This window comes from Achroia grisella, unplaced genomic scaffold, assembly GCF_030625045.1.
Source record: "Achroia grisella isolate CSIRO2021 unplaced genomic scaffold, CSIRO_AGI_Agris_v1 utg558, whole genome shotgun sequence".
NCBI classification, from domain to species: Eukaryota; Metazoa; Arthropoda; class Insecta; order Lepidoptera; family Pyralidae; genus Achroia; species Achroia grisella.
This window is the reverse complement of record NW_026712938.1, coordinates 291037-318856: the sequence shown is the minus strand read 5'-3', so window position 1 is coordinate 318856 and position 27820 is coordinate 291037. Positions and strand designations below refer to the sequence as shown.

The following is a 27820-nucleotide window of genomic DNA, read 5'->3' as shown; positions in this document are numbered from 1 at the left end:
GTAGCCATAACACGCACTGATACACACGAGTTCACACGGTTGCAATTGTTATAACATATTAATATACTAGTACGTACTCTGCAGCGAACAGTAAAAACATTTATAATAAAATAAGAAAAAATGTCACCTCGACAAGTAAGACACTGCTTTATTATAATCTATTTCCTGTAACCTTACAAGATCAAACGATCGTAACTACATATTTTTCTTTGACTTTCCAAAATTTGGATATAGACAGACATCTAATTTCGTATTCAAATTTGATTTCAAACTGACTACAGATATCGGCGGATACCTCTTGTATAATTCCAAGTAACTGATCCCGCATAATTGACGCAGGAATACACGTTTGTGGGATTGGATTTCATCGATCGGTAAATTCGCTTGTTTTGTAGATCTAAGTCATCAGTTACTAAGTAATATTGTTTGTGATAGAGTTACATGTTTTGAGCAATTTACATTATGTTAATTATAGATGCCATAATCTAGAGTTGACCCGCTAGTCCCGCTACTGAGTTCGTGATTGATGTATGTCTACCGCTGTGGCGTCAGTGCTGACTCCAAACTCCCCCAGAGGAGGTTTCTGTAGGATTTTTAGTTACTGACCTAGTCCAAGTATTTACGAAATACAAAGGGCAGATGAGGCCGTGTTTTATAACACAATTCTACGTCGCATTGTGTTCAGTATAAAAAAATTACACATAAAATACACAACTAGAACGTTAACTTGTTTCTTTTATTTATCTTTAGGAACATTTCTGATATCTCTATTAACACCAGATAATTTGTTGTCAACCAATAATTAATTCTTTACAATGATATTGTACGCACTTTTTTATCCTGTATGATTTTAAAAACGAGAGTACACCGTGAATTTCCGTGGAACCCCGACCGCTGAGCCTATTGACTTTAATTTGGAAGCCGGAATTAACGTCAATCAGTGACATAATGTGTACATGACTTTATTGATGGTCAGACAGGTCAGAAGTTCATTCTTTTTCAAATTTTAATACAGATTTTAATATTTTTGTCTCATTTCATTACCCTGTTACAATGGAAATACTGTACTCATACTCACCCTCTGATGTAAAAGCGTCCGAACGCAAATAAATTACAATTGATCAAAGTATTGAGATGAGATTTTGTTCATATGATATCATGAAAAATAAAACGAATTTTCTTACCAGCATCGCTATTGAAAAATCGTCGAAAATCGTGTACAAATAAATTAGATGATTTTACAGCTACCAAAATTTGGTCTATAAGGAAATCATTATTACATTCGTAAAAGAAATAGACATCTAATTTTTTAGATATTATCCCATTGTATCTAAATGAAACTAAATTAATATAATATTATTAAACTAAACTTCTATTTAGGTATATGATCAGTACGTAACCCTTTGGGTACTTATTAAAGAATAACGAAAAATATTTAAATCATATTTTTATGTAAGAAATGTGTACAATATTTCCGAGATGTTCCCGTATATAATACATCGTTATTATAATATGTGAAATTTAATCGTGTTATGATCTAACGAACGTTGCACTCTTTAACTGTAGCCATTGGTCAATATGAAAATCTTTATGTATTCAAACTAAACATTTTGTCCAATTTGTGTACCACATCAAAAGTAGAAGATATTTCAGACGTCTCAATGGTATTTTTTATAGGTATTGAACTCAAATTTATTTCACTCTTTCATTTAATACTATGTAGGTTTTACTTGCGTTCTATTATTTAAATTTGTTGTATAGAACACAAAAGACGACGAGATGAAACTTATGACAAACCATCGTTTGAGAAGCAGTTATCTCGCTGTTCACATTTTAATATGAACCTGTGTTATGTGAACTGAATTAATGCCATTACGTAAACGGATTTTTACACACTACCTTAAAACATACTTATTATGAAACTACTGGCTGTACAACATTAGTTTAGGGACCTAATGAAATATATATCTTTTGAAATACGAACTTTACAATTGAAACATTTATTGACATTTCAATAAATGTCTGGTAAGTAGATCTACTATTATTATCATAAAGTAGTAGACTCATCTATTATATGATAATGTAGTGTGTAGTATATCTCGCAATTAATCATAATATTAATTGCGAGATATACCTACACACGATATTTACCTATACAATGTTGTATTATTAGTGATAAAATGTATGCTATCAGATTCATGACTAATAAATAAGTATAATTTAATATCCGTAAGTACGACCCTTTTAATACGTAGTGCACATAGGTTTTTATCATTGATTAATACGTACTATATGGTAACAGTGATTAATTTCTGTATAGTCTATTTTATTTAAAAGCAAAGCTGATAAGCGAAATGCGACTCATTGATTAATCTGTAAACTTTTTGTAGAATTTTGTAGAAATCGCTCCATGGCCACTTATTTCGTAAAGACCGTTGGTGCTCCCCCTGCAACTTGCACGCCATTTGCATTTTATTCGAAATTTTAATTTTAAATACCTTATAGGAGACAGCCTATATAAGAAACATAAATTTTCGTTTCCTTCTAAATGCGGATACAATATACTATATATAATTTAAATATAATTTGTATATATTAGGTATTATTCTATAAATACAGAATATACCGACATAATCGGAGCGCCAAGTGATGCAATCTTATATTAAATCTGTGGCCTACATTAATGGACTCCATAATCATTTACTATGATATCTAGTCTGTTTTAGTTATGCTTCTGTAGAGAAAAAAATGACAAATAAACATGGAAAAATATAGTAGCTCATCGCGCGATAGATATAAAATTACTAAATATCTTAATCTACTATATAAGTAGTTACGTCTGCGTATCATTTCGAATATATCACTTTATGCGAACAGACGCTGACGCTGTTCATAGTCGGCGAGGCCTTTTTTCATCAATTATTTCCTCTCGGTCGAAAACTATTAATAGTCACAGAGCCAGAACCTAATTTAATCAATCATAGCCACACGGCCGCAAACTTCTATAATGGTTAACATAGTTGTATTATGAAGTCAAGTCAAAGTACCTGCGATTCCGAGGGTTGGTTGAAGAGCAGAACTCTCGCTAAGTTTTTTTTAATAAACCTCTAAATTTCGCGCTCTAAATTTTAATATTATATAATTTTAAACTACTTTGACCATGTAGAAGATTTCAACTGAGAGGAAATTTCACATTGAGCTGTTGCTGGCTCGTCGCAGGCAATAAGATAGTTAAGGAATGTGTATTATGAAGCGTAGTGAATGTCGCCTGTTGTTACGGCTGTGGGTTACGGCAGTACCCTAGCAAACACGTAAAAAAAAATCTGTCATTTTCTCTCTATTTTGAATAAATAACATTGTAACTAACTGTGTGGGTCACTCGTCAACTGAAGATATTTAATCACATTATATGTGTATATTTTATTCTATGATAGCTCATTAAATGCTCAACTTACCATCGCAGCTGCAGCTGCCAGTGAAAGAGCGTCATATCACAACTACCTTAACCTTCATAGAAGCTTTGGACCAGGAGGAAATTGGTCACATTAACCTGTTCCTGGCTCGTAGGAATTAAAAAAAACGACGGTTTTTAAATATACTCAATTTTTTTTAAAGTATTCAATTATTTTAAAAAAAGTTTACTGTTTTGAGATAGTATTGTAGTAATTTGAGGAGTTCTGATCACGATCACTTATTGTATTATAATAATATTAATAATTATAATTGATACTCAATTGTTGACATAGTTGTATTGGATGATAGATTTCGAAGAATCTGATGATGTTGCATTTTTAATTCCTAGAGAAACCTTGACGTGACCACACCGAGGTCAGTCAATTTCCTTCCTGTAGTCTATGTGAACTTATGAGGCCCTCTTTACTAAAATTGTTTTGATTGTATATTTTTTTAGTATTAGCAGTTCACATGAGACATTAAGGGCAATCCAAATTCTGTTCTAAAGAAACCAGTATAACCGGTTAATAATTTAGATAAAATATATAGCATTTTAAGGGATTTAATTTCATACAGTGTACAGGCCACGAAAATGCCAACTTCTATCGCATTATTAATGCTAACTCAAAACCTATTGGTCAGTTCAAATAAAGAAAATAACCGTTGACGTATTTGGCAGGTTTTAACCGTCATATGAAACGACACCTGACGGTGGTTATGTTGACATTGTCGTTATTAACCATCCAACGTCAACAAAATCTACAATCCATAGTTGGATTTTGCGTATTATATAAATATAAATATCTTTGTTCATAACACATTTATTACATCATTAAAGTAATTATGTAAGAATAAATACTTAACTTCGTCATTAATACTTTATATGTTTAATTTATGTTCACCAGATGTGTAGTGAAACTATTTATTACCACTATGTAATTAATACACACGTGGTACGTACGTGCGTACCTCTGCTTCTTAAAACTAGCTGTTTCTGCGACATCGTGCGCGTGGAATTTAACTTTATTTTTCTAAAATAAAAGTAACCTAAGTTACTCCTTATTACAGCAGCTACCTGCCTAAAAATGTCATTTCTAAATCGGTCCAGCCATTTCAGAGATTAGCCAGAACAAACTGACAGACAGACAAAAATTGTAAAAAATGTTATTTTGGTGTATGTACCGTATTTATATTCATATGCACGTAGTAAAAACTCTTATTTCAATATTACAAATAGAAATTCCAGACTCGACAAGTACTCAAGAAGAAATCACTACCTCCACAAAATACGAGAGATTATAGGTACAATATTCCTAGTTTACTTTGTATACATTTATATTGAAATATAGTATTAAACAGTGGAAAATAATATTCACGGAATTAGTACTACTTTACAAAACATATCAATTAAATATATTTACATTATTCTTCTGGTAACCACATAGTGCACAGATTACGTAGTTTGTGAGTTAAGTAGTTTATGAAAAAAATATATTATAGTATGTCTTTACATATTTGTAAGGAGCCATGAAAAAGGTAGAACTCCCATTTTTTTAATTTAGTATTGTCAGTCTGTTGAGAAATTAATGAGTGATTATGATGAGTTTTGTAAAATCGTGACACTATATTGATTTAAACTTTTTTACAATAGTAGACATTTAACGGGATATAAACTGTGATTATCTTTTTTGTTAACTCCCGATAATTCGACGCAGTTACAAGCATCCTGGTCACAGGTCGACCCGTCTGTGATAATGTATACAATCACTACGCTTCTTAGAACTAGAAGACTCTTCTCTAAATACATAGTATATTAGTCGCTGTTTCAGTATGTATGTGTATCTATGACTATGAGGACATCCAGTGAAGATTTCAGTAATGTCACGTTAACTTGACCTACTACTTTCTTGAACTTGTACATTATTTGTACATGTGTACGAAAAGATATAAATAACTGCCACTGCTGGATTTTGTCACTGCCCTCATCTCGACAACAAAAGTATACCTAGTCTGGATACGCCACAGATAGCGATAAAGATGCGGGACGGCATCGTGAACAATGAAGAGTAGTGCTTGTATGTAGGTACTATATCAGATCGACTTCCCAGCGGCCGTCGAAACCATCGTGCTAACTTGCTTGACTTAAAGCTGGGGCTGATGCTTACTCCTTATTAACTGTCTATACAATGTACTATACCCTTATCAAACCGTTGTGGTTGCTGGATTTTGACAAAACTCTAAAATTTGTATTTGTTTATATTATACAGAGTATAAACCCGTCCATTACCTCAATTTGCATGGAGGTAATTTAGTCAAACAAAAACATGAACAATATGGTACATATCATATGTTTACAATATTTTCCGTATAACTGCTATGACTGAAACTATGAATCAACAATATTGTTCAATTATCGAGTTTCTAAGAAACGTTTACGACTTTCTATAATAATCACTGCCTGAAGACCTTGTTCTTTGTTAGGGCCAGATTAAGCATATAAGCTAGAGCTTGTAAGCAATGTAAGTTCAGATTTAATTTACTAAATTTTAATGTACAATTTTACCACAGTGCAATTAGTTATCATAATGCTGCAACCGCGACGAACTATGCCATAACCAAAAGTAATATATGTAGTATATTAAAGGAAAGTATGTATTATGCATATATTCCTTTTCTTTATTAATACTGTTTGACTAATTGACCGCTCGCCTGCACTCCATAATGTATAATCAGACCCTGTACTTGCACAATGCAATGCAATATAGTTTAGTATTATTTTCAATTGAATAAATATTTATGTATTGTACTATATTAATAGGTTGTATTTTATGCATAATGCCACCTCTTTATCGATAAAATAACTCAAACGAATGTATTGAACGTAACGATGTCACAAGTAATAAACAACTAGCATGAGGATATAAAACATTAAAATATAAAAAAACAAAGTGCTCTAACATTTTTTTTAAATAAAATGTTTATATTATGATGTATTTGTAGACATCGTGTCTAACATAATTCAATTTTTACTTATTGCCTAAATATGCTCTTGACATCTGACCCTGTGTAAGACACAATGTCTTCATAACAATAACTAAAAATAGTATCCGAGGCTTTGTTGTGGCATTGTAGTCAGTATGAACAGGCATGATGGTTTAACAGCAGTTTGTTACATCCTAATATGTAATGTCAAATATGAATATGATAGTTATAATTTCTACTGAATCCTAATAGTTACTTTTGTCAATGGTTTTCTACATTTAAACTGTACTAACAATAACAGTATATTAGGTCTAGCATGTATTTAACACTGGTCAACAAAAAAAAATGTCTGTTCCTTCGATTTTTTTTGTTTCTACCTCGAATTAACGCGTATTTTTTTAATATAGCAATTGTTTCTCTCTAACAGCTGTTGTTTTTGAGTTACAGCTAACTTACCTTACTATGTTCAACTTAGCTTTGCTTTTTTTATTGGACACTGAAATATATTTTGTTGTTGTTTTCGATATGCCTTCTTCAATAAGATATTGTGTAATTAATCCAGATTATTTTTGCTATATTTGTAGTGAATATGTAATTGTAAAAAACCTATATCGAACTTTGTGAAAACTGCGTATCATCAACACTCGGAAAAAGTATGCAATAATGTTCATAACACCCATGATTTACTGCGAACTATGAAATCATCATGACGATTACAACTTCTGCGTTGTGAAAGTAAACGGAATTAACCCTGGAAATTGAAATAAGTGGCCATGTCCTAACTTATTTTCATCATCATACTTCCACCACTTCATATTAAACTCGGTATAATGAAACAGTTTTTGAAGGCACTTGACAAAAGTAACGAATATTTTAATTTCCTTTCGCGCAAAATCCCAAGATTAAGTTCAGAAAAATTTAAAGCATTATTATATACCTACAAGTATTTTTGATGGGCCACAGATTAGGCAACACGTAAAAGATCCTAATTTTATTAAATCATAATAATGAATGAAGTTGAATCTAAAGCTTGGAAATCGTTTGTTATGGTAATGAGTAATTTCCTTAGTATAATAGATTTATTACGACGACGTCAACCTTGTTGAGTCTATGCTATCTGTTATTGGATGAAATTAAAATCCCTTTTTAAAAAAAGGAATTTATTTAAATAAAATTATAAGATATAATACAGAGGAGTGACGTGTATGAAATTTGGAAGGAGAATACCTGCCTATAATGCTATGCTTCGCCTCGATGCCCAGTATTGCTGAAGTCAGCAATACTGGAAATGTTGATTGTGAGCATTTCCTTATGTTACCGGGTATAACAACCCTCCCGCGTAAGACTAAAGTTAGGGGTTAAGCCCGTAAGCTTTATGTTGTATAAATATAATTTAAATTATCTGTATGAGGCGAGGCATAGGTGCAGATTCAACATCAGGTTCCGAATGATGGTAACCAGAATCGGATGTTTCATTGCAGTTCTCAGGTTCAAAATTTTGTTTAAAACAGAAATTACTAAATTCTAAATCGCTTAAAAATAACAAATATTACTAAACAAATAAAGATACATAAAAGTAATATAGTGATGACAGGATAGTGTGTTCCGTATGGTATCAAATGGGGTTGGTTGATTAATTTGATTGTCATTTCTATAAGTGATTGGGTAATTTTGTCATTAACCTTTAAATTATCCAAATGAATATTTCTCAATGTCACGGGAGACACATATTCTATCATCTTGCTAGAGTTACAACAAGTATCATTGATTATATTAAAGTCAGACATAATGACTGGCAGGGATACATTCACAATATTATTGTTCTTAGGTAATAATCTTGTTTCTTTACTTGTTTAATATACTGTACAATGGTCCGGTAAACTTACAATTCCGGTTCCTAAAATATTAATTACAATTACATCAGAGTTATATAACAATCTAAAGATAACTTACTTAAAGAGGATTGAACAAATATCCACTTGTTGTCTGTTAATGATTTCCAACGATCAATGTTCCCTTTTAGTATTTTAGTTTCACAATATTTTCATTAATTTTATTTATTTACTAAATTTATTTAGGGCGGGAATGCAGCGTTTTATAAAATGAATCATCACATATCAATCACCCCGCTACCCGCATTTCTTTTGTTCTGTCTATTAACCTAGTGGATATCATTATTGTATAGTTCCAGGGAATGAGAACTAGTTTCGCGATTTATTATCATTTCTATAATTTCTAGAAATTTTAAGAAAGTTTTATCGCTGCCAAATAATACAAATAACACAAATCCAAAACTGCGTTTTTACTGGTTTATCTAATTTCTATCGATGTTGGCGTATCGAAGTCTGTTCGTCAATGACTAATCAATTCAGTGAGAACTTTGGTTTTTACATAACATATTGTAAATGTAGATTTTATCTATCAGCATTCATTAGAGTAGATATACTGGATGACATGTGTCAATGCTGAAACCAATATCGGTATACTTAAAATTGATAATACTTCTGGCGTTAGTGACCAGACATCAGAAGAGTCTATACAGCAGTCGATATATATCTCCCTACACAGTCTTGACTATCTAATGATGATATAACTAGACAATATTCTGGCAAAACATCCGTGTTCCATAAGATAAATTATAGTTAAAATTGTTAATTATATTTCCGGATTGATAAAAGTGCTAGTATAGGTTTATACCTATTGTAACGTATTTTAGACCGTCATGAATGAAGATTCCCTATTCCGTATGCAAGCATTTAAATATGATTTCAAACAACTTTGGATAACGTACACCAAAGTCCTCGTATTTAATAATAGACTTATTAAGGCTATACAATTGAAGTGCTAGGTAATAGGACTACCGCGATGTTACTAAACACTGCACTGTAGGTATAATATTAAGTATAATTTAAGTGTAATAGGAACAACATTATAAATAATAAGTACCCATTACATCATGACAAAGACATCGTGTACTAGTATACGTACACAGTAGAGTAGAGTATACCTACTCGAACATCGTTTTTATTTAAATCCATTTGTGGTTAAATAATGAGTGGATTAATTAGCGGCCTACTACACCGTCTTATTTCCTATGATCACGGAATCAAATCCTCGTACAGTAAAAACAATTGTATTCATCAATATGATAGTTTGCATTTGTCTGATGTGTACATATGTATTATACATAGAAAACCTCAGATAAATATTTATTTAAGTGTTTCTATTAGTTATCTAGTATCCATTACTCAAACTCAGCTTAGTTTGGGAGTTGAGAGATGACGCTGTATTATTCCACTGGTCAACACTAGTTTTGTTTCCTTCATTTTTTTCTGTTTTTGGGTATTTTTATGGCTCTGAGTATGAAATAAATACTGGGTGATTGCTAATGCTTCAGTTTTGCAATGTGAGTGCAGGAAGTGGATTTTTATGCTCCTGTTACACCCTAGCTCTTGAAAGTTCATTTCATTTTATAAAACGCTGCATTAATTCCCGCCCTAAATAAATTTAGTAAATAAATAAAATTGATGAAAATGTTATTTATTTACTAAATTTATTTGGAATATAATATAACCCATAGCCAACTCTAAAATAATACTAGAGGCTAGTCTAGCCTCTAATATTATTTTAGAATATAAAATAATATCTAGTATTATTTTATATTACAGATTTTGAATTCTGATCTGAGAACCATTTAATACTCTTATGTATTTGGTATTTTTTTTCAAAGGCTTTTGTATATTTGACTATTAAAGCATTTATTTTTGTTATACAGGACAGCTGGATCCATACAAGTTACAGAAAATTCATTTATTAAAAAATTACAGTCGTCTGGAAGGAAATTAGTCGTATTCTATGGATCACAAACAGGCACCGGTGAAGAATTCGCTGGCCGTCTCGCCAAAGAAGGTGCTCGATATAAGATGAAGGGAATGGTGGCTGACCCGGAAGAATGTGATATGGTTTGTTAATTGTTTTTTCTATAATTTAAGACATGCTGCGAATATTAATAATACTACAGTCCTACTGTCAATTCTTGATAGTGAAATGCATAATTATGTTGAAGGTAATCACGTACGGCACACTGCGTAGTAATAACACACACTCTTGTGATAAATATTGTCATAGATACAGACACTTTTTAAACAAAATTGGTATACAAACACAAAACACAAAGTCATTCCGACGATAAGACATGTTACTATGTTTACATAGGTTAAATAAATGATTGTAGCGTTTTGCTATTTATTCTCTGATGGTTAATAGTATTAAAATTACGTTTTCCATTAGCCTTTTTTTTATGACGCTTAAAACTACTTCATCGTTGTTTAGAGCAACCGCTTTTTCCTTGTTGTATTTATTTTTTTATACTAATAGAGTCAGATAAAATATAATAAAATTTAAGTTTCCACGTCAAGTTCACCCAATTTGTAATTTAGCGCGTAAATTGAACCAGTTTGAAAATTTAGATATTCCCAGTAAGGTTGATACCAGTGGTACCCTGTAGGCAACATAAAATAAAATTATGATACTCTATATTTTTTTTATGTAAATGGCAAAAACAAACTGACGTATCCCCTGATGGCAAGTGTCCGTCGTCTATATACGCGAATAGGGCTACGTACATCACGTTATCACGTGACTACGTGATAACCCTCACCGGAGGACTAAGTTGTCATGTCTGTAATTCTCTATACGGTAATTTTACTGCCTTGTCCTTTAATCGAAAGACAGATTACAAGCCACATAGGCTAGATATTTCTACCTGACATTTGTATGAAAGCACAAAGCTACGAACAATTATTCTATTATGATAAGCATGCATATGTAAAATAATGTACAAGTGCGAAATCGTTGTAGCAAATTTTTATATACCGATATGTATGAGAAATATTTTTTGATCTATGTAATACGTTATATATATATTGTAGTATATGTGGTATACTAGAAATAATGTACTTAAACAAACTGTTTTTTTTGTTATAGGAGGAACTCACAAAACTTCCTGACATAGAAAGTTCATTAGCTGTATTCTGTATGGCGACCTACGGTGAGGGCGATCCCACGGACAATGCCATGGAGTTCTATGAATGGCTGAAAAACGGAGATCCCAATCTAACTGGATTGAATTACGCCGTAAGTACATACTTATGTAACCTTCCATAAAAACAATATCAGTAATCTTGACGTAACTGGTGATATAAGATCCAAATGAAAAAAAATCTATGGCATAATTTTTCTTTGTGTATACTATAATATTTAAAAATGCGTATATTTGTGAAGGAGAAATAATCTTTATTCAAATAAACTTAATATAAGCACTTTTGAATAATTTTTTTTTATTGTACCACTCATTTGAAACGCAGACTCATCTGAAGAAGAACGAGCACGAAACTTGCATGTTGCTCTATTAAATAAATGTTGTTCTAAGTACATACACATTAACAAGGATTGGGCATGCGACAATCAACATAGAAACCGCTACGCACTCAATCTTTGTGCAATGAGATAATATTGTCAGCGCTATGAATTTTAAATTCGAATTTCTTTACAAAAACATTGAACTCGTCCATTTTATATTAAACTTTTTTACAAATAAGTGTTTTCTAAGACATTTCAAAATTTCTTTTTTCTGGCAGATTGAGGACACACTCTGGCAGTTTGTTGTAAATCCTTATGCAATTTCCACAAAACAAATTACTTACTAACTTTCGTCAAAAAGCACTTAGGTAAAACCAGTTTGTTGTTCTTACGTAAGCTTTTATTAGTGTAATTAGTGTAGTTAGTTAGGTTTAAGTGACGTCAACATAAACATTTTTTTTTCACATTCGTATTTCCCTTCGTATTTGAGAGACCCTCCCATCTCCTGATATTCTAAATAGAGCAAGAGCCCACGACGGCCAGACATACGTCATTTTAGTAAACGTGAAAGTTGTTGTATGTGTGTCCCCAACACAGGTAAGAACGATCCCCAAACATGAAACCTGGATCGTGGTTCCTTTGGCAGGTACCAGGTAACAAAGGTGTAAAAAAATTCATATCAAATTCGTTATTTTAAGAAACTCCATATTTTCATATGTTGTTCGTAGCATTATTATAATTTGCGCTGCTCGTTGCCAGACCCTTAGTGTGGTTCCAACCCCCCGCCGGACCCCCCTAAACTATACTATTTTAGAAATAGACTTACGTCATTTTAATAAAGCTGAACTTTATATTTTTAAGTTTAATAGTTCTCTCAATAACATATATAAAGTTCAGCTTTATTAAAATAACGTAAATTTATTTATAAAATAGTATAGTTTGGGGGGGTCCGGCGGGGGGTTGGAACCACACTAAGGGTCTGGCAATGAGCAGAGCAAGTTATAATACTGTTACGAGCAATATGTGAAAAAATGGAGCATCTTAAAATAACGAATTTGATATGAAATTGTATACACCGTTGTTACCCAATATACGGTTTCAATGAGCTGGTAGGATAAGGAACCAAGAAAACTGTCTGGCAATTTAGGAAACTCAGTTTAATAGTTCTCTCAATAATATACATAAAGTTCAGCTTTATTAAAATGTACGTAAGTCTATTTATAAAATAGTATAATTTAGGGGGATCCGGCGGGGGGTTGGAACCACACTAAGGGTCTGGCAATGAGCAGAGCAAGTTATAATACTGTTACGAGCAATATGTGAAAAAATGGAGCATCTTAAAATAAAGAATTTGATATGAAATTGTATACACCGTTGTTACCCAATATACGGTTTCAATGAGTCTGGTAGGATAAGGAACCAAGAAAACTGTCTGGCAATTTAGAATCTCAGTTTGAGAGAACTCTCAATAATATATATAAAATTCAGCTTTATTAAAATGACGTAAGTTTATTTCTAAAATAGTATAGTTTAGGGGGGCCCGGCGGGGGGTTGGAACCACACTACGTGTCTGGCAATGAGCAGCGCAAGTTATAATAGTGCTACGAACAATATATGAAAATATGGAGTTTCTTAAAATAACGAATTTGATATGATTTTTTTTACACCTTTGTTACCTGGTACCTGCCAAAGGAACCACGATCCAGGTTTCATATTTGGGGATCGTTCTTACCTGTGTTGGGGACACACATACAAGAACTTTCACGTTTATTAAAATGACGTATGTCTGGCAGTCGTGGGCTCTTGGGCTAAAATGTATAATGTCAATATTGAGATTAGTATGAGCAGATAATAAAGCGAGAGCTGAAATGGATTACTCGCCGCATAAAATAATAAGTTCAAGCCTATTAGCGATCACTGAATAAAGAAATGTTTTTTTGTGTTGCGCACTGAACAAAATTTTCATTTTGAGTGCCCCAGATATCGAATATAGTTTCCTTTTAATAGATCTGCATTGAAATGTGAGGATTTACATTGATTTATGTCTTTTGCTCATGTTGAATAATTACGTATTAATTGCTTTAGTTTTATTTTTGCAGTAGTTCATGTTTTGCTTAATACGTCCGTAGTGACTTCGTGTCTGCCACAGGATATCAGAGCTACGGTAGATTTTAAATGTTAAGATGTAATCATGTTATTTTTATACATTATCGTATTAAACTTATGCCTACAATAAATTATGCATTAATTTATTTTGTATAATTTCGAACTTAGCGTGTTAATTGTACAGTGTATTATCTGATTTTTATTAGCATTGATTTATTAATTATGTCTCTAAATAATTATAAAACCATCGGAAAATAAATGCTAAAAACTATAATCTACATTCTTTATTTTTATACTAGATGTATAAAAAATATATTAATTCATCATTATCATTACATAGTATAAAAAAAGTCGCTGTCGCTGTCTATTCTTTCCTATGTATGCTTAAATCTTTAAAACTACGTAACGGATTTTGAAGCGGTTTTTTAATAAATAGAGTGATTCTAGAGGAAAGTTTTATACATATATATAATACATGTATACTCGTGCGAAGCCGGGGTGGGTGGTGGGTGTACATCATAAGGTTTGAAACAACGAATATTTGAGGTCAATATTATTATTTTTTTCGTTAAATCCTTTCTCGAAATTTCGTTGCGAATAGGAAAATTATACCAAATATAGAACTGAAATTAATTTAGCATTGGTTTCGCGGCGGCACGAAGAGCCATAGGTCAGCGAGTGGACATTAAATTTAGATTGAAGAAGAGTGGACGGTTGTTGGTCTTTTCTTCGTGTACCAAAATGTTTTTAATTTCTTATTGGAATAAAGGTTAATAGAATATTTCTATTCCATTCACAACATACTCTATCGTCACGGGTCCTATTATGAGCATCAGGCAATTGGCGCGATTAAGTTGCACATAACTATTATTAATTACAATTGTTACTGCGAGTAGTTGATGACGAAAATAATGATGCTTGCAAAATCACTGTCTTGTTACCTATATGTATATGAATCTGGTTAAATGTCAATAAGCATACCATGCCAAGGCCGTAATACTGTATCAGTACTTTGTTGTTGGTAATAATAAATGTAGACTAATTATGTCTATATCGACAAGATTAAGATCAAATTCCTTTTCCTGTGGTAACAATTTATAATAACAGCATTAAGTAGAAGATATTAGATTAAATCCAACATTTTTCAATTCATTAAAATAATAAATGTATTAACTCAAAAATTACACATTTTCATAAAATTTACTTTAATAGTTTAAATTTTTTGTTGATTTTCCATAATTTGTAATTTTTGAGTTGACGCAATATTTCAAATTTGCCTAGTTTAAAAAATCTTAAATATCTTGATTGGTTTTTTTCAAGCACCATTATATTTTTTTAATATTTTCTCTGTCTAATATTTGTCCACCATTATGTGTCACGCAAGTAAACAGTAGTAAGTCGGTTCGACTTTATTCATAAATTATGTATGTCTTCATTCTAAAAATAGACTGTTAAAAACAAATTATACTCAACCCAAATACAGTCTCTTGAGCGGTCATTATATTTTCTCACAGAATACATAACAGGCTCATGTAATTGATCCCAAAAGTATTGATTATTTTCTCTATTTAATAATTACATACTGATATGTCCAGCCAGCTTTAAATTTTCCAATTAGGTAGGTACATACATTAATTAGGTAGGTAGGTAGTATATTCTAGTACATTGACCACGTTTATACTTATAATGTTTAAATGATGTAGATACCTAATAGTAAATGTGTTTAAATATAAATTAGCATTCTAAATAACACAAGGCAATAAATCTTGTTTTCCTTTTAAGATCTTAGATAAATATCTGCATAATAATAAAATATAAGTTAAAATGACATACATACTTGAGTACGAGTATGTATATCATCGCATCACACATTAATGTCAAATAATTGACCTGCCTCAGCTACGACCGACCGCACTATCTAAACGTCCGAAAAGTATTATTTTGCGACTTTGATACCAGCCAAGCACATTATCAGCTTTAGAGTAGATAAAGTACCAGTTGCGTGCCTAAGTTTCGAAAACAAAGAGAAGCCAAGCCCTCCCGACTCATTTAAATAAATCAGTATATGAATGTAGATAGTGAAAAATTAAATAATTTGGTAGTTAATATTCGTCCTAACTAGGTCAATTCATAAATTAATATAATACTTATGTAGTCATTGCAGTGTTTTTTTAATAAAGCAGGGTAAATCCATCTTTTTAAGATCTTTAAAAGAATTTCCGCTATAAAAAAATTTATTAATGAAAACAATAAATAAAGTGTCTCAGTAAAATTAATTTATGTAACTTTTTTATTTTTGATAATTTAATTGGGTAGGTACTTAAACGAAGACAATAAGAGCCAGAGAATGTATAATATTTAGTACGGTAAAGGAGGATGGCCATGAGTGTGTTGTGTGCCCTCATTGTTTGAGCAAGTGGTAATATAATTTATACGTGACATTTTTCAGTACGTAATACCTACTTACATAATTATTAATATGGATAATGGGGTCTTAACACGGAAAATTTAATGATAAAAAAGGTGTTACCATAAAATTAATTCACTTGAAATGTCGTTTGGGTTGGTCAGTTGTAGTGATTATTTGTTCTGTGGTAACTACTAGTTCGCAGAGAATGGATTACCATTAGACGAAGTAGAAATTAGCTCAGGGCTTACAAAAATACTTGTAAATGAAAAATAAAATGACAGTATTTTTCATACTTACAGAACAAAAACAATGGAGTAGGTAAGTACTAATAACACCCGTAGCATTTTTAGGAAAAAAACTTGGGTATTATTCACATCCTTTAATCAACTTGTAAAGAGCTGATTATCTGCAAATATTCTATTTTTTTTTAATATATTATCTAAAATATACATATACAAACTAGCATTGAATGACCTCTTTTCATTGCTTACTACAATCTATTACATTTCAGTAAGGCACCCTAAAAGGTTTATAATCTTTTTAACAACTGTCATGTCTGTCTTTTTGTATTTTAATAACGAAATTTATCCTTTTTTTATAAAAAATAACCGAACTCACTATCCGGCGACAATACGTCGTAAAATAGAAGTAACCATAAATACCAATTACCTATTTATTGTCAAAAACAGTTATTTTAATAAACATTTCTAGTTAGTAATATATATCTTATAAATTATAATATAAATACTGCAAACACACGTAACAAAAGACGTAAGACGGATTTATTTTGGAATCGAGATTCAGTCATTATCAACCCGGAAATAGCTTTAGTCATTCCGGTAGTCAGTGTCGATCATTGTTGTAGCCAAGGTTGTAACGTGGTCATAATACATTTTATTATTATTACTTACAGATATCTTCAAAAAATGTAATTTAAAATAATAGTCTACGAAATTTGAATGTTTATTTGATATAATGTATACCAATATAAAGTATGTGGTATTTGGGTGTTCCAGGTATCTCCTTTGTTGTACAGATGAAACGTTTTTAAAAATTATTTTACTGTTGTATAGATTTATTGAGGACTGTAGGCATCATATATATCAAACTTCGACGAAATGTCGCAAAAACGGGTAAAAATATGTCGCATACGTAGTTGCACGGGTCAGCCAGTACCTACAATAACTAGAAGTTATAGAGTATATATTATCTTCTTTAGATAGATTTTTTATAACATACTCGTATATTGTATTTTTCCAATGACAAATATACATACATATAACATGCAGTTATCTTATCCAGTATCCAGTAACTTTACTACCATTATCATATGCCTCAAGTAGAAATTAAGGTTAAAAGCTCGAGTGACCCAAAGTAGGTGCCCGCCCATAATAAGGTTTTGGAACATTTTCATAACAACTTGAAAACTGGTATGCGCCAGTATTACATAACCAGCATTCTGCGCCTATCCAGTTATAACGATAACCGTTTACTGTGTCTCTATGAGACGTAGTAGTAAGTTTTTATGGTTCCTACATTATATATATAATATACATAATGTAACACATATGTGTACTAGTGCATTAATATCTCAAAATAGTTTGGAATATTCAAATAGTATCACCTAATATTTAATTTTCATAGATATATGCGACTTCTACAGCTACTTCACTTAACATCTTTTTAAGTATATCTATACTGTTTTAAATTTGTCGCGGTCATTATTTATACGTATAATTAGTAAAAATCACGGGAACTTACCACATTTTATATTTATTTTCCCGAGTTGCCGATATTTCGGTAGTGTTTCAACCACCATGATCACGGGTAAATTGAAGAGCAGCGGGTAGATGGAAAATTAAATCTTTTTATGGGCAGACATATGCATCTACCTTCACACGTCTTCGTTTGTTGCTACTACTGGAACTCGCTCGATATTCATCTCGGCAAACTGTACTCACAGTATCTTCACGTACATTTAATACACTTTTCGATCGCGTTTTTTGTTTTTGTTTAATTAAACCAATCGCTGGATGCCAAGCATTAGAGAGCCTATAACCGTCTTCTCGATTGAAATTTTTATATTTCTGTATTTCAGTGGCCTCTCTAAACATTCTTGGAATATAATGCCGTTCTGATGTTAATACTTTTGGTTGGTGTAGTTCAATCCAGTGATGGGGTCTCGATCTCAACAAGTGTTCCGCTATGGCTGATTTACGTGGATCCTTGTTTTTAACAGCTTTTATATGTTCAGCAATGCGACGGGCTATTGTTCTTTTTGTCTGTCCGATGTATGAGCTCCCACAACTACAGTCCACCTTATAGACACCAGGATGTTGTAGAGGAAAGTTGTCCTTAGGTGAACGTAACATTGCTTTATTTTTCTGTGCGGAGTAAAAACAGTATCTACAGAGTATTTACTCAATAGTCTATCGTCTAATATATTTAAGTACTTTGAAATACCTACACTCCTGTGATGGGGATTAATATGAACCAATTTGACTACTTTTTATCAAAGATTTATTCGCCAAATAGGAAATATTGGTATACGCGGATTATCTAGACGTTATCGTCTTGTCTTCTTAACCAACATTTAATATGTGAATGAATACGGTAAACAAAAATACAATAAAAATAATTAAAAAAAACACGGTATTATTTTGTTATATAGCACTAGAACTTAAATTGTAAATAATTTCTGCCTCTCAAGGCTGTTAACCCAGTGCCTCGGGAATTGTGATCCCCGGAGTTTCGATATAAAGCCCAAAGCTGCACTCTCCTAGAGGGGAGCTAAAGACCAATGTCTGTATGTTAACAAAAATGCGTTATACATATGTTTGTTTTTAGAACTTATCTGCACATTAAAAACAATTTTTAAATTAGAATACCGAACTAAACCATTAATCGTAAATATTAATATAGATAGATTGACTGATGTATTCTATCCAAAGCCGTAAAATTATGAATAAAGTATACGAGAGTGTGTTCTCACTTGTTATGTCAGTTGCGTGTGACAGTGACGCGCGGGGCCAAATAAGGTTGGCTGAAACCAGTCATATGTTCATATAAACTTAATTTAAATATTGCTATTTTAGAATGTATTAATTAATATCTATGAAACAATAAATGTTGTGAATATAACAGAAATGTTTTCTTACTAATTTGATAATAATACATGTGTAGAATTTAAACAATCCGCAAACGAAGTGAGTCTTGTTCACAATATTGTATACGATATTTTCTATACAAATAATCAATAATGGGTATATATTTAAAGATTCCACAACTAGTTGCTAATCTATTATATAGGAGACGTATTATATCATCAATCCAGAAATTAAGATACATGGTATGCCGTTAACCTCTAAACCTTTGTTAATAGATTACAGTAGATTTTAATAACAAATATCCCATAATGTCTTATTTGTGTAACATATTATGCGTAACTGTGTACCTAACATTTAGATTACACATTTCACAAAATGTAATTTATTTTTATGGTATCCACAATGTGATTATTGGTCTTCTTAACATTCCCCTATACCAAATACACATAAATCTTGTCCTTTATATTTTCTTAATATACTTTACATTTATTACATGTTTACTGTATGATAGACAGTCCTGTGTGCACATAATGCTATCCATCTTAGCACACAGTAATGAATGTAAATATCTTTGGATGTTGTTTTTGAATAAACTAATAAAAATAAAATAAATCAGCCAGTAATTCAACATATGTAATTACAGTTAAAACTTAAAACAATTCTTTTTCTGAACTTTGTATGATGATTAAAGAAAGTTGTTTAATTAATATAGTATATATGGTGTGTATATTCGTCATTTTCAATTACTTATTGTACCTTAGTAAATTAGTATATTTACTAAGGTACTAACTCAAGTAAAATTTACATATATGAGTAATATAAAAAATAAAAAGTTATCAATTAATACATGTGGTGTTACATACATTCTTAAATTGTTGTTAAATGTTACTTCTTAAATGTTCAGTTCGACTGACCAGTCCTTTAATGTTTTGAAATTACTGTAATTAATACTTTGAATGACCAATCTTTTAATATATTTTTTATTTAGATTGATCTTTTTGTTTTCTTTAACTCCTGATTTCATTACAGGTATTTGGTCTTGGTAACAAAACATATGAACACTACAATGCTGTAGCAATCTATTTGGATAAACGTCTTGAAGAACTTGGTGCTAGCAGAGTATATGAACTTGGATTAGGAGATGATGATGCAAAGTAAGTGGCACACACAAATATTTGTTTTACATACAAGTTGTATCTTTAGTCTAATTAGCCAATTAATAGATAGTTAGTAACTTTATTAATTATAAATATATTACTCACTATACACTACACTATAATGACAAATATATTATATAGTATAATAATTTGAACAACCAACTTATGTAAAAAAACAAAAGTGTATTGAAAAGTGCTGAATGGCTTCTTTATCTTTATTTTATGTTACTCACTAGAATTCCAAAATAATTATTACACCCCTCTTGCAATGCTACTAGCATTGTACACTACAGGTTTAATATGACAGCATGTGTAGTGGCCGATAATTGTGAATAACGTGACCACATTGCGATATTGAATGTACCATATCAGGCAGACCTCCATGCAGTCTATCCTGGAAACTAACATGGTTAATTGCTGCAAATTTCACCACAATGAACTAATTGACCTGACTTCAGGCTCAACATGCCACCATTCCATTATCACATATTAAAACTATACATTGCGCCCACATGTGTGCAGTGGAAAAAATGGACAAATTTTTGTACATAGATTAAGTTGAGTAGGAACGAAAAGTATAGAAAATCCAAAACTTATATATTAAAGCTCTTATAAACAGCATTTTATATTTAGCATAATGTTAAAATTAAATGGTTCATAAATTAATTTAATAAATGGCAAACAGACCTAAGTTAATAGGTAGTAAGTAGTAAGTACCTAATTGCTAGCATTGATTATTCAAATTCAAATTCAAAATATCTTTATTCATGTAGGTCTATTACAGACTATTATGATATGTCAAATCTACCGTCAGTTCGGAATGATATCGAGATGAGAAGAACTGACAAGAAACTCAGCTCTTATTTTTTTCAAATAATAGTGGAACATGTTTATAATAAATATACTTTTTAAAATTCACATTTGGGAGAATAGACTGACCACCAGCATATGCTATCGCAAAGAACAAAAAATTTAATCAGTGTTCACAACCTGAACAGACCAGGCCCCACAAGTAGCACCCATTCACGAGTATGACGTATGAGCCAGCCATCATTGTACTCAACCATATTTGAGGGAGCACATCGACCCGGCCCACCACGCCGCCACAAGTTTGAATTGAATTGATTACATTTTCCATATCAATATTTCTAATTAGTTATTCTATACCAGTAATATATTATTATTTATAAAATAAGTCCATTAAGTAGATATGTGCACCTTTTATATTTCAGTATTGAAGATGATTTTATTACATGGAAAGATAAGTTCTGGCCATCAGTATGTGAGAAATTTAATATTGAAAGCACAGGCGAGGAAGAGCTCACGCGTCAGTTCCGTCTGGTCACTCATGCGCCTGATGAAATTCCAACAAATAACATTTTTACTGGCGAAATTGCCAGACTACACTCACTACAGGTTCAAAGGCCGTGAGTATTATAGAAGCACTACTCCTAAGTGTGTACTGGTTTATTATGCAACTACCCATTGGTTTTATCTATGTCCAGCTTGAACAATATATATGATACAAAAAACTTATGTTGTATATGCAAACATTCATTTAAAAAAATATTTTAATAACAAAGACCTGTATTAAAATTCATTGTTTAGTAAATCTAAAAACTAGTAAACAAATAGCAATAAAACAGAACATTTTCGGTATTATCTATCATTGCATGTAGTACTTAGATTACATAAATCTGATTGTTCCAACCTTTGAATTTCTAACCCATTTTAACTTATAATATCATTTGAAGTTGTTTTTTTCATCAACTGCAGGCCCATCTATATGAATTCATGTATAGTGTGTGTTTAAGGACTGATGTAGTTCATGTTCATACATGAACTACATCACTCTTAACACTAAGGAGGTTTCATACAGTTGTATTAGTAGAAAGTGTACTATTTTTTATTAACTGGACCTAAATTGTAGCACAATTTAGTGTTTCACAGTAAAAAAAAAATGCTGTACCATAGACAGCGGAATTATATTTAATTAGTCAATAATTTATTATTTTAGACCATATGATGCTAAGAATCCCTTCCTTGCACAAATCAAGGTCAATAGAGAATTACATAAAGCTGGTGATAGATCATGTTTACATGTGGAATTCGATATTTCTGACTCAAAGATGAGATATGAAGCAGGTATGTGATATCTATATATAATACATTGAAAACTCTACAGGTTTACATCTGAAAGAAAACCATTTTTGTGGTACAAATCCTGGTTGTACTGCTACTACTGCACATATTAAATTAAAATATTTTTTTTATATAATTATCTTCAAAGAAACTCTTCTCATATTCCTACTCAGAATATGAGTAAATTTGAAAACCCCATCTGGGATCACAATCATGGAGGTGTATATGTGTATATAATCATGTATTAATAATGAGTTTTAATTATAGTTTTGATGGATAAACAATTTTATTCAATAAAATTGGAAGACTACAATTGCCACTTTATGATAATTTAATTATTATTTCAGGTGACCATGTGGCTGTTTATCCTATAAATGATTCGACACTAGTTGAGCGTATTGGAGAGTTAACTAATTCAGATCTGAATGAGATATTCTCACTTATTAATACTGATCAGGAAAGCAGTAAAAAGAATCCATTCCCATGCCCTACATCCTATCGTACGGCCCTCTCCCACTACTTGGAGATCACGGCGTTGCCCCGTACGCACATCATGAGAGAGCTCGCGGAGTATTGTTCAGATGAAGAAGTGAGTATATAGTATATTACATGATATAGTATATGACCAAATAGTTTAATTACGAAGTTTATTTATAGATATGATGTAATTGTAAAAATTAACTTACATTACTAAATTTCATTTACAGAGTTCGTTTTTTTTCCATTTGGCATAGAATTATTTACTTAGAAATATTGGATTGTACTCTCATATCCATTATTTGTTTTTCTTTGAACAAGTTATCCCATATTGAAGATCACTTTTGGTGTGATTGTTTGGTATTATATTATAAAATTGTTTTATTTTTCACTACACACAGGATAAGAAAAAGTTACTTCTCATGGCTACAAATTCACAAGAAGGAAAGGCTTTGTACCAATCATTTGTAGTGGATGCTTGTAGGAATATTGCACATATTTTGGAAGACATTAAATCATGTAAACCACCTCTGGATCATATTTGTGAGCTCCTACCACGCCTCCAGCCAAGATTCTATTCCATATCATCGAGTCCAAAGGTACTAACCGTCTTTATCATATTAGTATTTTGCATATCAAAGTACGTGGCTAAATATACAGTTATTTACGTTGTAAACAAGTGAGTTGATGTTTATAGACAGATAAGAATAATGATTGTATATTTTTATTTAATTAGCAAAGTTTTTATATTGTGATATTCATTAGGTTCTTTAACAATGTTATTTTTTAGAAAAATCCCTTTTATTTCTCTATATTTAGTTTATATTTTTGGATCCAAATTTAGTAATTTATTCGTACCGAATTTCTTGCTATCTTCTTTATATTACTTTTAATTTATATTTCGACATATTCCTTTACATAATGTAATATAATAAAGTAACGTAATAATCCTGCTTATCCTTATTTTAATGGATGTCAAACCTTTGTTTATCTTAAATGTATTTTAGTAATGTCAAACTTAATTATATTCTAGAGAATAACCTGTTTAATTGAAATACGTTAATTGATAGAAATATGTACATAATAATTTTAGTTGCATCCTGAAACTGTCCACGTAACTGCGGTCGTGGTAGAATATAAGACGCTGACAGGCCGCATCAACAAGGGGGTCGCTACCACATGGCTAGCCCAGCATAAACCAGAGGACGGTAAACCATTACCTCGTGTGCCAATTTATATAAGGAAATCTCAATTTAGGTATGAATATGTTTTCGCTACAACCCTCTGTAGTCATTCCGTGAATACTTAATTTACTACCTAACAGTCTATGTGTTGGTTTGATAAAAAACATTTTAATATATCCTCTGTTCTTTGGAGCAAGATTTTCAAAAGATGTACTACAGATAGTGATAGCACGTCCCGAATTTATATAATAACTACTTAGTTATATTAAACCTACAATATTATTATATTATGATTTAACAAAAGAAATTTGTCTTTAGAAATCTGTTATTTAAATTATGTCCTAATATGATGTACTAAACTACAACTACAGAGAAGTATAGTTATTTTATAAGTCTCAATTCAGTATTTTAAAGTTACACAAGTTCCTTTAATTGTGTATAGATTGCCGCTGCAGCCTCAGACGCCGATTATAATGGTCGGCCCAGGCACAGGATTTGCTCCATTCCGAGGATTCTTGCAAGAACGTGCCCATGCACGTGCAAATGGGAAGGAAGTTGGAGATAATATTCTTTACTTTGGGTGCCGGCATCGTGATCAAGACTACATCTATCAAGAGGTCACTTAAAATGAAGTGTAGCTACTTTCGTTAGTATATTTACGTAATAACTAGGGTCTAAACTTTTGTTTTTAAATAATAGGAACTTGAGCAATATGAAACAAATGGCGACGTTAAACTGAACTTGGCGTTTTCAAGAGATCAAGCACAGAAAGTATATGTGACTCATCTGCTGGAAAAGAACATAGACCAGATTTGGGATATAATTGGTAATCGTAATGGACACTTTTACGTTTGTGGGTAAGCAATAGAGTATTACATATATTTTATTTTTTTAAATAATATCATATTTACATATACTATAGCTGATGGAGAATAGTTTACTACAAATTACGATGCGCAAAATTATTTTTATGTCTCGGGTCGTAATATAAATTTCCTAGTAAAACCTTGAACATTAGTTTCTCACGTTCCTCTGTTCCTGTACAAAATCGCACACGTTATACTTTCGCAGACTGTTGATATAGCGGATGATTGATAAGATTGGTGAGATTCTTTTGATTTGAATATAGGTAAATTTCTCGCTATGATAACATGTTATTTTGGATTGGAGATACAAAAGAGATATTATCATACAAACTTTTTACTATTAAACTACTAAGCTATCGTACAATAATGATAATTTTTACACAAGCTGAACACATATAGTGTTTCATTAACAAATTTCTTACAGTGATGCAAAAAATATGGCTGTGGATGTACGAAATATACTTTTGAAAGCAGTCCAGGAGAAAGGTGGTCGTACAGAAGCAGAAGCTATTCAGTTCCTGAAAAAACTGGATTCAATGAAGAAATATTCATCAGATGTATGGAGTTAATTTTTTTATAGCAAATTTTTGATATTGATAGGCAATTGTTCAATTTATTTTACGTAATATATGACCTGATATAATTTCGTAAAAAATAACCATATTGTGAGTATACATAAGTATTGGAGTTTTGCAATACTATAGTAAATAAGCTGAACAAATTTGTTACATATACAATATTTATATGATCTATAGAAAAGTGATACAAATAATAGAAAATTAATAAAAGACAAACATCTAACAATATCTATAACTGAAGAATACAGATCAGGTTCTTTGAAAGCCACTGTGTTTAAATGGCTCACAGTGCTTAGTATAGAATCGATCCTCGATTAGTAGTAATTAACTAAACGAGGATCGATTCTACAATACAAGGTAACAGAATAATAAATGTTATTCAAAACGGTTTAATTCACCGGTTTCGTTGGTCATAACAAATAACGTCGATGTGTTTGCAATACATTAAACCAACAAATTGGATACGTGTCTGAAACAATATTACTTTGTATAAAACATTAAATTTTAAAAATGGTTTCGAACCTGTATGCATTAAGAACCTTCTTTTTTACATTAAGTTTATAATAATATATCATATTGTTCTCTTCTTTTGTGGCCAGGGTATCTAAAAATATTTCAATTATTGTAGTAATAAATTACCACTATTTTGTAATTGTTAGAATTTATATTATTTAGTGCGAAATAACGGATAACGTGACAATTATAATCCTATAAAGAAATTTTGCAACATCCACTTCTATAAAAAATTAATTAAATTGTGTAATAAATTATTGGTTTGTTTTTTATTTATATGAACAATTATTTCTTTCCTTTATTAAAATTGTTAAGTTGTTATATTTATTTGTTGTAAATTTAATTTTATGGAGTATAAAAATATTGTTTTAGAATCTGCAATGGCATAAACTCGTAGTTTCTGCATAAGTACAAGGTGCAATACATAAATGCATTGACTTAAATACAATCGTAACAATCGTTTGTTACGATTGTATTTAAGTGTGGAAAATGAATTTAATAATGTTTTTGACAAAATATGAATGATGTTGTTTAAGGAACAAATGTAAAATTTTTATGAATGAACTGTTATTGTTGCATATATGTTTTTTTATTGATTAAATGAGGAAATGCAGTTGTTGGTATATATATATATATATGTATATATATTAAGTGGACTGGGCAATAGGATATAAGAGAAATATATTTTGTACGTATGTAATATCTAATTATAATGGATTTATATTACTATGAGTTTTATTTTATTCATTCAAAATTATTATAGGTAATTATTTTTAGTTTTTTTTTTATAGATTTCACCAAAGCTATTCCTGCCATCCTTTACAAAATTTATGAAACGGTTACTTCGTATCATGTCTAATAGAGTACTCACTATGTCATTAAAATAAAGATTTTGGGATAGACCCACTCCGTTTTATATCAACTTATGTACTCGGAAAGTAATTTTAATCAATTACTCTCAACAATCGTTCGTCATATTTGGTTTCTCGAAATATATTTTTATATATACTCTTTATTGCAGCAGATACAGAAAATAATTAAAATAATAAGTTTACGTAAACTAACACTAGAGGCAGTCTTATCGTTAAGCAATTTCTTCCAGACTACTTTTGGGCAGTTTTGGGTACTTTGATACAGTACCTGACTTCTGTTCTCACTTAGAACAGGAGGCTTCTTTTAGGCTATTGATTGAATATAAATAAAGAAAAGGTTGTAAGGGGTTGAAAGAGATGAAGTGTTGTATAAAAGTAATGTCCTTTTTACAGCTTGAAACTTATTTTTAAGGCCATTGATTAAATATAAATAAATATGACATTCAGTTTGTAAAAATGTTTAAACTATTTTCTTTGTATTATTTGGGTTAGATATTTTTTCTTTATTTGGTAAAGGTCACTACAACACGCGGACGAAATCGCAGGCATAACTAGTAGGGTATAAACTACTAGACCAAGGTGGCTTCCATGTTCCTGATAATCAAATAAATG

General features: G+C 31.1%; 1 protein-coding gene across 2 annotated transcripts in view; it reads left to right on the top strand.

The window, feature by feature from the left end:
* The window catches only part of LOC131848504 (NADPH--cytochrome P450 reductase), a 28698-nt gene extending 1787 nt beyond the window's left edge, over positions 1-26911 (top strand). Inside the window, exons 2-12 of one of the 2 annotated variants that reach the window (XM_059198392.1) lie at positions 10211-10397; positions 11422-11571; positions 20449-20573; positions 21809-22003; positions 22594-22721; positions 23066-23307; positions 23597-23794; positions 24289-24452; positions 24822-24996; positions 25079-25236; positions 25670-26911. In XM_059198392.1, the coding sequence (XP_059054375.1) occupies positions 10211-10397; positions 11422-11571; positions 20449-20573; positions 21809-22003; positions 22594-22721; positions 23066-23307; positions 23597-23794; positions 24289-24452; positions 24822-24996; positions 25079-25236; positions 25670-25814 (1867 nt within the window). In that variant the 3' untranslated portion in view covers positions 25815-26911. Of the gene's footprint in view, positions 1-10210; positions 10398-11421; positions 11572-19541; positions 19662-20448; positions 20574-21808; positions 22004-22593; positions 22722-23065; positions 23308-23596; positions 23795-24288; positions 24453-24821; positions 24997-25078; positions 25237-25669 lie in introns of those variants that run through there. The other variant, XM_059198393.1, reaches the window with a different exon arrangement.
* The last annotated feature ends 909 nt before the right edge of the window (positions 26912-27820 follow it).